Below are 12,821 nucleotides of genomic sequence, written 5' to 3'. Positions count from 1 at the left end.
AGGTGAGCACACTTGCTTTGCTGAGTAAGAACAGAAATTTCCAGAGACCCTTCCAAAATGCCTCTGACCAATGTGCATAACCAAAGTGAGAGCAAAACAAGAAAACCTCAGTTGCTGGACTGTCAGATCCTATGTCCTACTGGGACCTGAAAGATCTACATGTCTGAGAATGACACTAGAGGATTTTCCTGCGCTGTTCTGCCATGTTATCACAGGTTCTCCTTTCGTTTTAAAGAAAATGCCTAAACACAAACTCCACTTCACAGGTTATTTAGGACAATGTTACATGATGCTGTGCTCTATTCTTTAATTTTTCTGTTCTGTTTTGTTTTAATGGTTGGCTAATGGAGGTGAGGATTCCTGGCATACTGATAGGAGATGACAAGACTACTGTAGCACATCAGAATAAATAAAAATCAATAGTTTTTCTGCTGGTGTTGGCTGTAAAAGAGAGCAAAGCTATTTATCAAGTCTGACAAGGGGTCCAGAACTGCAGGATCATCATCACAGGCACCACAAAAGAACAAAATAAGAAATACTAAATAGGGAATCAAGATTGGTACAGCAAGATCACTAACATATCAGCTTGTTTCAATACGTAATAGCTGAGAAGACCATGACAGGAACACCAGGAAATGCATCTTTTACTTGGGGGCCACCAGGTATTTTAATTCACCAGTCCCTCATGAATTACATCTCGGATCAACTTTCAGTGGTCAGGATTATTTTTATTCAACAGACAAAAGTTGTTTCATGCACAGACAATTTAAGTAGCTTCTGCCAGATCACTCATGGCCAGACAAAGGCAGAGCTCGAAGTGAAACTTCCTGTGTCTCCTGCCTCCTATTTCTCATTTCTCATTTCTAGTGTTCCCATATTAATGGCACTATGAGATCCATTCAGAGGTCTCACTGGAAAGAGCTTATTATCAGATCAGCTACCAGCTCCAGTGGCATCTCACGTGAGATGCTACCAAATCTTACTGCAGGATCAAGCTTAGAAGTCTATTGATTTATGCTATCCTCACCACTGTAGTATTTGCTTGAATTCAATGTTACCTGGAGCCAAACCTTCCTTCAGCCAGAATGAACTGCTTTACTAATCTTTATACACTTGTTAGAAAATTAAAAAGGAAGAACACACAATGTATATAAATCCATAAAAGCAAGTGGAACAGTACAAATCTTACAAAGAGAAATTGAGAAAACAGAGAGAGAAAGCTGGAGAAGATGCCAGAAAATCTTGAAAAATGTTATGAAAACAACTGTATGTGCACGCAGCAATCACTGCACTGGCTGCTCAACAGATCTGTAAATGCTAGTTTCAGTTAATTCTCAATAACTTTGCAAACTTTAAAATTTCTGGGTTCAGCTTTTCCTCATTTGGTGACTGGCTGTTGGAGATTTTGGCCAAACTAAGGGGAAATTCCTCGAGCTTAGTGAACTTCTCAGTGAGACTACACCACTTCTGTGGAGAGACAAGGGCAAAGTACACCTCTGCCCCCAGCCACAGCAGCTAGATGCCTCAGTGGGATATTGCGGATGAAGTCTAACCAACATACCTTAGCTTTATCTGGGGTTTTGTCCTTCAGCAGCCGGGCCATAGTGTGGAAGACCACCTTCTTGTTATTGCTAGTGCTAAAGCTGTCCTTCAGCCTATCAATAGATTTTTTTGTTTCTGAAATGGAGATATCGGGAACCTACACTAAACTCTCCAGCTCTCTGTGCATCTTTCTCTGAAGTGATAGCTATGGGGAGCACAATGAGTTGTTAACATTTATTGCTCTGTCACAGGGTAATAGCTCACAATTTGCATACAGCATCTAGACAGACAGGTCTGTGTTTGGATTAGCACTAGGGCTTGCGGCACACAGGGGCAACCACTTTCCAAAGCCACTTGGGAGGTCTGCAGTCTCTCCAGCATCACTAGGGAGTTTGCATAGGGGAACAAAGCCAAGGCAGACATCCAAAATGAGCAGAGGGGAAGACTTTGGTAGAGGGTTTTGCCAGAGCGCAGATCTCTGTGGCAAAGGAATCAGTGTCTTAGGAAGAGAAATGAGGAATGTGTCTAGCAGTATTAATAAATATGTATAAAACAACATACCCAGGATCTTATGCAGTAAATTAATATCAAAACTAGCTTATTTGTAACTCATTTGAGGTAGAAAGGAAGAGTTTATCACAAATAGGATGTTCCCTACACAACTCTGTAAACTCTGTAGTATGGCAAATACTAGAACATAGTATTCTTATTTCCATGCTGCTGTAGAGATTCTGAGAGAGTACTAAGTATGGGAGAGTCAAAAAGCAAGATCATAATTAATGAGCATTGATTTCCTGTGAGAAGTGTTAGTATGGCTTCTAAATTAAGCAACAGTAAGAGAAGCACATGGGCAAGGACTTAAGCTGCATTAACTTCAAATCCCAGAACTGTTATGTGTTTGGGTAGAAAATGAAATGCAAGGCTGAGGACTGCATCCATTCAAACTACGTTCTTAATCTCACATGGACTTACTGCAAGTGTCTCTCTGTGTAGGAATGGATGGTTTTCTGGTGAAGATATGGGACAGAGGAACAATGTTGGGCCTTTCAGAGACACCTTCCCCACTCCTGTAGACTCTCACTTTCTGTAGACAAAGTGACCATTTCCAAGTCATCCTGAGCCCATGCATAAGTGCACCCCCTCCACAGAGTTGGGAAGAGACACCACAGGGAAAGCTGTTTATCAGGCTAAAAATAAAGATTTTAATTTTTGCACATGGAACAGCAACCAGGCACTACTCAGCCCTCCATTTTACCTCCTACCGCTACTCCTGCATTGCAGCTCCATAACCAAGCAGTGCAAAGCAAGCACTGTGGCTTCTCCTCCCACCTCAGTTTAATCAGTCAAGCCCTGCAAAGCCAGGCCTGCCCAGCCCCAAAACACGACTTCCAGGGCTTCTGCCTGCTCGCCTTCACCATGTTCTCCATCAAGTCTCCCTGGCTGGTGCTGGCAGAGGTTGCTCTCCACAAATTGAGGGGAGCACGGCTTTATCTTTCATTAGTCCACCAGCAAAGAGCTGATGACTTGCAGTAAAGCAGATTAATTTCCGCTAGGAAAATGCAAAACTCTCCTCTCCCTACCATGCCATGAGCAACTAATCGCTTGCATATTTAAGCATCCTTGCCTCACTAAAATTTCACGATGGAGCTGGTGACAGAGCAAATGTCGGGGCGCATAACCAATGGCATTGTCAGTCGTGATTAATCAGCATCTCCACCAGGCTGACGGCCAATTAGAATTTACCATAATAAGGAGGTGACAGCCGGTGTTGCTAAGCAACTGCTGTCTATAGAGCTGGGAGAGCCAGACACATTTAGATGTTACTGTGGATTTCGACAGCGGCATGTCAAAACAACACAAGCGTCTGCCCAGTGGAAAATTTTACAACCCAGGACTGGGCACTAGAGTGAAGCATGCTTCCCTTTCATAAGGAAAAGGTGGTTTGGTTTGTTGTTTGTTTTATTTCCCCCCCTTGAAAGAAGACTGTAAGCAGTCAATCATTTATGTGTGTTTAATTAAGAGATACTATGCCACTAGAATAGGACTTCGTTACTAGCTAATGGGTTCCCATGGCTAAGTAAATGCTGGGACATTTATAGGAAATTAACAGCAGGTCAGCATGGAGACATTTATTTTCAGTCAGAGGTATTTATCTGGCAATGACATTCTGTTCCAGTGACTTATTTTATTATATGGAAGGATTAAAGAATAAAAGGAGGAGGGGTGGAAGGAGATGGAGAAATGAAAATAGACTGACAGCAGTTCCCATGTTAATGTGAGAGCTGCTGACTCTGCAAATCACAAAAAGCTATGTTCCAACTGGGAGCAATAACCTTTCCCGTACTTTAGCTTAATCCTAACAGGGTGGGGGTGAGGAAGGTATAAGGCTCCTTTTTGAGTTTGCTACACTTTTATGGCAAAAATTGGTTTATATAAAGACAGAGGATCATATTCTCAGATGAGCTATTCTGATTTTCACCGGTATATAATCAGGACCATGCTGTATGTATGCTCAAATGCATGTCCTCTTCAGGTCTAAATAAACTGGCACAAAGTAGCAGGTTTTCATCTGTTCTTAATGTAAAGCTATATAAAGTAGATGCTTGCATGAAAGAAAACAATTATGCCTTCTAAATTAGGAAAACAATACGGCTTACACCTTACCTCTTTCAGTTTGGTATCGCTGAAGGCTGGGGTCAGGAGGCTCCGGACATACCTCCATCTGTCATCACGAAGACAAAGTATGCTGTCAAGCATTGGCTTGGAAATCAAGTTCGGTTTCTAAGTCAAAAGAAAATATGATTCAGTTTTAACACAAATGCGATTAGAGCTACTTGAGACTCTGGAACTTGGAAAGATTGGCCATGAATGGTGTTACACTGCTGTCCCACAGTGAAAGAGGTTCAAATCAATCCCAAACACCAAGCTAAACATGGATGAGGCTAGAGAAAATTTTTCTTTTGCTGCACACATTTCCTCTTGGACTTGGGAAAAAAAAAAAAAAAAGCCCTGGGCTAGTCCAGTAACTCCTTGCTCACACTGTTCTGGTTCTACCATTCCTGATGTTCTCCTGCAATTGCCAGTTCTCCTTTGCTGAACCCTGACTTCTTTCCTCCCTTTCTAAGGTAACTAGCAAAAGGAACTGTCAACGCTCCCTCTCTGTGTGACACCAGTGCCAATGCACCGCATGCGGGTGTCAGTGGAGGACACGATTTCTGGTGACAGCTGGTATGTCAGACTGTTACATGGATTTTAAAAGTCTTCAGAAAATATGTTCATTAGAAAGCAATTCCCAGTCCTTACTCTGTCTATAAGGAACAGTTTCATGGACTTCTGCCCAACCAAGAAGTCATGGCCCGGGACTCTTCACTTACAGCTTCAGTAGTCAGTCAGACACAGTAGTTTAAAGCACTGCCCCATGAAGCTGAGGCATACCAAGACGTATGCTATGGATTTGCTAAATTCTAATTCTCATCACCAACTAAGAAATCCCCACCCAGAGAACAATGATATTCACAAAGGAGTAAAAGGATAAAAATTTGCAAAAGAAAGTGTGTCAGTAAACAAGACAATAGTGCCTGGAAGAAGTGTCAGGAGATGTCCAACCCCACAGCAGAATCTACTACAACTTATGTTGTTAGCAGAGGCTGTTTCCTGATTGTTCTTGAACACTACTAGAACTGGAGATTCAATAATGTCCCCATGCAAAGTCCTCCAGTGCTGGACTACTCTCACCATGGCAGGATGATCTCTCTTGATGGAACTTATGTTCTTAAGTCTTTGTGCTAACACAGTCACAAAAAACTGGTTATTCTCCCTTTTTGCAGCAGCCATATATACAGAAGGCTAGGGTATCATATTACTGCCACCTACCCCAAATAACACCTATTTGCTCAATACGTACTTATCAGCTATGCTACCTGAAGCTATTTGTTCAGTCTTGTTGCTGTCCCTCTGCACAGTCTTGCTGATTTACATCTTTCAGAAGGTATAGTCTCTGTGACATGACATGGTTCTCCAGCCAAGGAAGGATTTTTTTAATATAGTCTGCAGGCTATATTCCTTTCTATTCATCCCAAAATATTACATACATGACAATGTTGACTCGTGTATTGGCTTGCGGTTCCCTGCAATTCTCAGACTTTCTTTTTGAATAATTACTCCCTAGGAAGTTATTCTCTTGCCTTTATCATTAAAGTTGGTTACTCCTAATAGTCATATATAGAACATGTCCTTGTTGAACTATGACCACTCTTTTTATGGATACTTTTGCAACTGATCAACAGCATTTTTAATTGTAACCCTTTTTTTTCATAGTGTCTCTCATCCTTAACACCTTAGTGCCTTCTATATAAATTGTTATTGCACTCAGTGCCATCATTTAACCCATTAACAAATGTACAGAATAGCACTTGCAAAGAAGCCACCTCTGGGATTCTTTCACTTCACGCTTCCCTTCTGACAGTGGACTGTTCCCAAACACTTTCCAAATCATCTTCAATCAGTATTTCAGGTATTGTACCGCAATGTCCTCTGGACAAACAAACCTAAAATTGGTGAGTAGGGGTAGAAGGTATACACTTCTGCAGGTATCAGGCTGTACAGAGACACTCACTTGCATGTCAGATCTTCTGGCAGTCAGGCCCCTGCCTACCTTCCCAAGGTAGTAGTGGTAGTATGGTTCCTTATGTTATCAACAGCAGCAGCTACTAGGAAAGACCCAGGACAACAAAAGACACTTTGGCCTTCTTCAAACATGGTCTTTCAGTCTTACTTCCATTACTAATGTACGTGAAAAAATTAGTTCTTACCACCTGTTACGCATCTGGATACTTTAATCTCCTTTTGTGCCTCAAGACTTCTGGCTTTACTGTCCATACATGCTATTTTTTTATCCTTATTCTTGGAAATCTGACCTACTTCCCACTCTGTTGAAAATCTCCTTCTCTTCAGGGGCCATGAAGAGCTGACAATTCAGCTACACTGGTCTTCTACTGTACTTCCATAACTTTCCTCCTTCTTGGAAGAGTTTGCACTTACTATCTTTTCTTTAAGGAGCTGCCAGCTCTCCTTAACACCTTTTTCCTTTACACTTGCCAGAATCCCACTACACTGCATAAGCTTGTAAAATGCAGAAGCCTATTTTATATTGCCAACAGGCTAATGGGATAGTTTTACATTCTCAGCAACACCACATGGTATAGTAAACTAATGTCACTGAGCTGACACTACAGACCAGTTTGGAGCAAAGATGAGCTGTTTTCAAGTAGCAGTGTACATAGCAGGACATTAAGCTGAAGGAAGAGGCTGACTGAGGTACCCTTATCAGATGACTACTGTAAGGTAAAATATGGGGACATTTTATAATATATACATAGACTATACTATTTCGTGCAGTAATAAGGAAAACTTGAGACAGGTTGTCAAAGCTGAAGTGGTTTGGACTGTGTTCTCTGGGTGTCCTCCTTAAATAAATTATCTAACTCACCGGCAGGTATCTGTTCTGAGGATCAGAAGTGCAGCTAGAGGTATCATCACTCACTGGAGTGCTGTCTCATTTGTTACAGATATTCAAAAACATAGTAGAATCAGAAGAAAGAGGCTCTGACAACTGAAAATGAGCATCATCCTTGGAGAAAGTATTGTATGCTAGCCTCTGCTCTACAGTTCTTATGTGCCGCTAGGAAAGCGCTTTGCACTAAATCTTGACTTGGCTGGTCACCAAATATGTATTCCTTATATATTTTGTCTTCAGTATCAAGCCCTGGGGCACAGATTGCAGAGCTCCTGAGCGCTCACTAATGTCACTGAAATCAACAGGGAAAGAGCCTTGATCACATAAAATGCATTAGTCCAAGAAATCAGGTCATTGAATGAGGCCTGAGAATTAGCAAACATTCTTGGACCTGCGCTTCAATCACAAGCCTTCACAGCCAATTTATAAAGTGAAGGTATCACATCACCTCCTTAGAACTGCGAACAACACATTAACATTTCTGAGGCGCTCAGAAACTACAGTAAAAGACCAGAATAACAATTCCTGTAAAGAAATGATCGATTCTGTCTTCCAGGTAAGGTTTAAATAGCGAGGGGTGAAAAGTATTTCGCATTCACTCCTTAACTGAAGGCTGCCCAATCTGTACACTCTATAAGACAAATCTCTGGAAGACATAACAGATGTGATATAAACCTAACTGCAATTGCCTTGAAAGTAAAAACCCTTGCTAAACCCAAACATTAACCCTAAAAAATGCTCTTAATTGCATAAAGTGCATTCACAGAGAGGAGCTCAGTTACTGAACAAAAAGCTTGTTAACCATAATGCCATAACTACAACACTAATCATAGCATTGCCTTTTTACCACTCTACTTTATGTCAGTAGTGCTCCATTAACGTATTTTTAGTGTGTATAGTATTATATACATATAAATGTTGCAAGGAAAGAAAGATAATTTTGGCCATAAATTAGTTTACTCTGTCTCTTTAAATGGGTACACAAAAACATGTTTGTGTTTATTGGAATAGCATCAGCGTGACTGGCAGTGTATAACAGATTTCATTTATCAAGTTTTCCTTATCATTTCTGCAAACACTTTTCTTCTAATTGCATAACCTGTGTTACAGGTTGATATAGCAGGAATGAAAATTGATTTGGTATGAGAATCAGCCTGAAGTATCTTAGTGAAAGCCAAAGTGTCACCTCTCCCTGAATGGTCAAAGTACTAGCTGTATCTGACAATTCTTGAGCCTATAAAAATTACTAGAAATATTATCATGGGAAGCAGCTGTAATAATTTCAGGGTGGGATTTTTGGTTTTTTAGGCGAGGAAGGAAGTTGCTTTTAAGTCAAATGCAATCAGACTCATATTCCATCTAGCATTATCTATACACTCAACAACGGCTCTGCGCTTCCTTCTCCTGTGTAATCAACCATTTCTGACCATGGCACAGTAATGCTGCGTGAAAACTACTGGCAGCATGGTAATCTGCTGCAGCATACCTGCAAGCACTACAGTCACAGACATGCCATCAGAAACAACAAAGAAAATTATTAGGATTTGCTTCCAAACAAATCCTTTAAAACACCAGTGCTTTTAAAACGAAAACCAAAACAATGTTTGCAGATGAGCAGCATCTTTGCAATTGATGCAAGAATTCCCTCCTCGTTAAGCTGTTCCTTAGGCTGACCCTGCAGACCCAGTTATTGGCTTATTTGTCCCTGAGTCAATTTGGATTCCTATGTATTACTAAATAATTCAGGCAAGTGACTCTTCTCTGGCTCTGAGGCCAAGTGGTACAGAACATCTCCTGTCCCTGAGGTTAAATCATTTTCCTGAAGAGGATGGCCATATCCAAACTGTTTAGAGTTGTGGTGCATGTTTGCCTCCTGAACTGTGCCCAGACCATGCCTGGGGGACAACCAGTCGATACAGGACAAAACCATGCTAAGCAGCATGTCAATACAGACATCCATAGGACCTACTCATGCACTAATATCCTGTCCCTGTTTGCTTTTGGAGTATAATTGTAGCCTTATGTGATTCATAAATCATTTGCTCCTTTCCTGAGTTTGTCACTAGCAGGCTAGACTGAACCTCTCGCATCCAGCAATGACTGCCTGGAGCAGAAGGCAGTAGCAGCACCATGATGTTCCCTCAGAAACCTTCTGGTAGAAAAGAGAAACCTCCTTTGCTAGAAAAATGAGGTATGAAGGTTTGCAACCAGCAGAAGAAAGTTAGTGCAGCTACACTCTTTTAAAATATCTCAAATAGGTGAATCTTCAAAGAACCTAAATAGCATCCTTAAAGACCTTTGAAAACCTGCTAGCTCTGAAATCTACAATATAAACCATTCCTTTCCACACAACCAGCTGCCAATCTACTCCACATGCTTTGACCACACAGCAAGAAATGAAACTGTAAAACAGGACCTCAGAAACTTTGTTATCTTAAAATTAGACTAAATCATAGCCTAGTGCTAACAAAACCAATCAAAAAATATTTATTTTTGCTGGATCCAACCCTCAGCACTGGAGGCCTGGAGAGATTCAAACAAAGAACCTAGTTCTAGAGCACGCAAAATCCCAAATCCTAACATTAACACTGAAACTAGTTCTGGCATTAGTCATACCTAGCAAACACCACTTACCTTCACGTAAGGTCTCAGCCTTCTTCTAGCTTTGAAGTCTTTGCAGGAGCCGGCTTTAACTAGAATCCTATGCCCCCCACCCCCCCGAACTTAGCCCTAGTCTCAACCCTTGATAATGAGAGCCATTCTCTCCTTACATCTCCAGCCTTTCTTCAGTAGCCAGGGTTAAGTCTAGCTCTGGTTTCTCCCCACATCCACTCATTTCCTTCTGTGGAGAAATTTGAGAGTATGTTCCCAATGCAAGGAGTCATCCTTCTGCCAGCCCTCATGCATTCCATGCAGTATCTGTGATAGCTCTAGGAGGAACAGGTCTGGGCTTTCTCTCCCTGATTGGGCTCTGAAAGTGATGAGCAGGCAGCAACACTGGCACATCAGTGGGTTAATTTGTTCACCCCCTTATTTTCAAAGAGGCTTGCTGTCCTTTCCTTGCTAAAAATGAACCTGCGATTACGTATTTCCAACTTGCTTAAGAAATTGCATTTTTAAATTTAATTTAAAGAAATTTAATGAAAAAAAACCCAAGTTTTTAGCACGAAGACAATATTCTATGCCCATAAATCAGACAAGAATTGTTCATAAAATCTTTTTGTAAGATAACTTATTCAACCCCAATGACTGACAGGTCATCACCACTAGTTCTGCCAGCAGGTGGAACCAGTAAGCCCATGAACTGCTCCTAAGGTATTTCAGCGGCATGACACTTACAGATCAACACAAAAAAGTAACATAAACACACACACAAGATATTTCCAGGAATACATCTTACCAATCCTGCAGTAAGTGGATCATGAAAGTGGGGAGGCAGAAGTTGTTTCCATGTATTAGTTTTTAAAATTCCCTGTTGGTAAACTGATATGGTCCATGGCTTCAAACTTGCTTGGTGTTTTGTAAGAGGAAAAGCCATGCTGAGTTCTCCCTGCATTCACGATGCTCAAAGACATATTGTGTGGTGGCTTCTGGCTGAACCAGGTGGGCACTGTGTTGCATGTTTTTAAAAACAAAACAGTTCATTTCTGTCATAGACCCTGCAGCTCATTATAATTTCCACCTAGCAGGTTCTGCTTACACAGATGTTAAAGCCACACAAGTAGCACTTTCTCTTCACAAATCATCACCATATTGGAACAGGACTCAACTCCTTACCCAAAGATCACAGCCTTCACAAAGGGCAAATGCCTGGCATTGCCCACTGAGCACCGTATCCCAGTGTGGGAGACCACCGAGTCCCTCCCATCCCTCTGCTCTACCTGTATAACACCACCCATGTAAAACCAGAGGCCATCGCTACACACAGGTGCTGTCTCCCAAAGCAGGCTCACTCTTCATTTGCCTTTCCGAAACTCCAGATCCTCAAATGCCACACACCCCTCACTGCTGCTCCCAGCTGACTGGTCAGGCCTTCCATGACCATTAAAACTACATGCACAGATATTTCTTCACAAACACTTTCCTCAAACCCCTCTCAGATCATCATTAACCCTGCTGATAGTCCATTACACTTTTTTCACCTCCAGAAAAATCCATTTAAAACAAGTTTGGTTTTCGTATCTATGATTTAAGAGGTGTTCTTCTGTCTGCAGAAGGAAAAAGAAAATCACTAAAATAACTCCAAAAAGCTTATGTTGATTTTCAGTTTCATAAAAGTGTCTAGTAAAAGTCTTTAGTTTAATTTGAAACCAACATGCTTGTGCAGAAGGGGAGAAAGTATCTATGCATTATATATTTCATCGAGCCTTTAACTCCTTGGCCATTAACATACTTTGAAATAGTGTTATAAGGTAGAATTGGTTTCAATGATTACAAAAATTGTCTTCCACTCTACTGTATAGATCAGACTATCAAAAAGGCACCTCCAAGCCCATTCTTTTATTGTCAAGTCAGGACCTTCAGCAACTCAATAACAGCTACTGTTATATTACTCATTGGAAAAATGGTACAGGCAACACCAGCTCACACAAGTAAATGCTGGGGATTTTCCTCTCTGTGGCAATCAGCCTGGAAACATCTGTTCTTGTCTTCGCAAACATTCTCTTAAGTCATGGTTTTGTCAATAGAAACCAAAGCGAGTCATTGCAATGAGGTAAATATAACCATTCATAAATGCTAAAACAAACACATATGGCCTCCTGCAGTCTGATCCACTCATGCAAGTCACACATCATTCCATTTGTTGGAGTAAGAAAGATCAAAATTATGTCCACACCTTCGTTAGTTTGCATATGGTGGTCAGCTTACATATTTGGGGTCAGAACAGCCAAACCAAAGAAAAAAGTACTTACTATTAATTAATTGGGAGTTTCCACATTATAAATAAATTCAGGTTGTACTAGAGAATCTGTGCTCTATATGCATTTTTCTGCTGTGCAGAGAAGCAGTTTTAAACATAATGTTTAAATTTACTTTCCTGCTGACTTCACTGGACATTTTAATGTTGGATAAAGCCGTAAGACTACTAAGAGCATCTCTATTTATGCACACTTTTCCTAGAGGAAAGGTTGATGACCAGAAGGCTCTTTTTACAGATTGTAAGGAGAATTTGGAGAAAAACAGTCACCAATAACTTTTGCTACAGATATATTCCAATGCTTTCAGCCAGTGGTGTACATAGGAATAGTAAGCAATGTCCATAAGAACTTGGGCTAGATCTCTTCCAAATGAAAATTCGGAAACAATGTCAAATAAAGCAAAGAAAAGTTTGCTTGTGAACGCTCCTTGTGGTTTTCAAAAATACAAATGGGTTCAAGATGCTATTTAAATCAAACTATTGGAAGAAAAGGACTATTAAAAATAAAAAACATCAATGCAATCTCCAGCTCAGGGAGTCAGCCATGGACAGTCAAATATTAGGGGGCTATTCTATAGGAAATTACACTCTGCACTTGCCCTCTTCTTCAGCTCTTTCTCTGCTGCCAGTCAGAGATCAAGCAGTCCCTGGTCAAATATGTCTCCTCTTACAAGTCGTTTGGATCAGCCGTAATGGCAGCACAACAAGCTGTCAACAAACCACTTCTGCAACATCCGCTTAGCTGAAGAATTTGAATTCCCTGCCTTCCCTTCACAATTGTTTCTAATTAAATTAAGCGCACATTTACACATCAGGGAAAAAACCCCAAACTTTTTGTATTAAGAT

At 40.9% G+C, this 12,821-nt stretch overlaps 1 protein-coding gene across 4 annotated transcripts in view; it reads right to left on the bottom strand.

The window, feature by feature from the left end:
• TBXAS1 (thromboxane A synthase 1) overlaps positions 1 to 12,821 on the bottom strand; it is a 243,323-nt gene that overhangs the window by 99,640 nt on the left and 130,862 nt on the right. For all 4 annotated transcript variants that reach the window (XM_069859253.1, XM_069859226.1, XM_069859244.1 and 1 more), the window contains one exon: positions 4,207 to 4,323. In XM_069859253.1, the coding sequence (XP_069715354.1) occupies positions 4,207 to 4,323 (117 nt within the window). The remainder of the gene's footprint in view (positions 1 to 4,206; positions 4,324 to 12,821) is intronic.

The sequence above is a fragment of the Phaenicophaeus curvirostris genome, chromosome 1, assembly GCF_032191515.1.
Source record: "Phaenicophaeus curvirostris isolate KB17595 chromosome 1, BPBGC_Pcur_1.0, whole genome shotgun sequence".
In the NCBI taxonomy this organism is placed as follows: domain Eukaryota; kingdom Metazoa; phylum Chordata; class Aves; order Cuculiformes; family Cuculidae; genus Phaenicophaeus; species Phaenicophaeus curvirostris.
The sequence above is the reverse complement of the archived record's forward strand: the minus strand, read 5'-3'. Positions and strand labels throughout refer to the sequence as shown.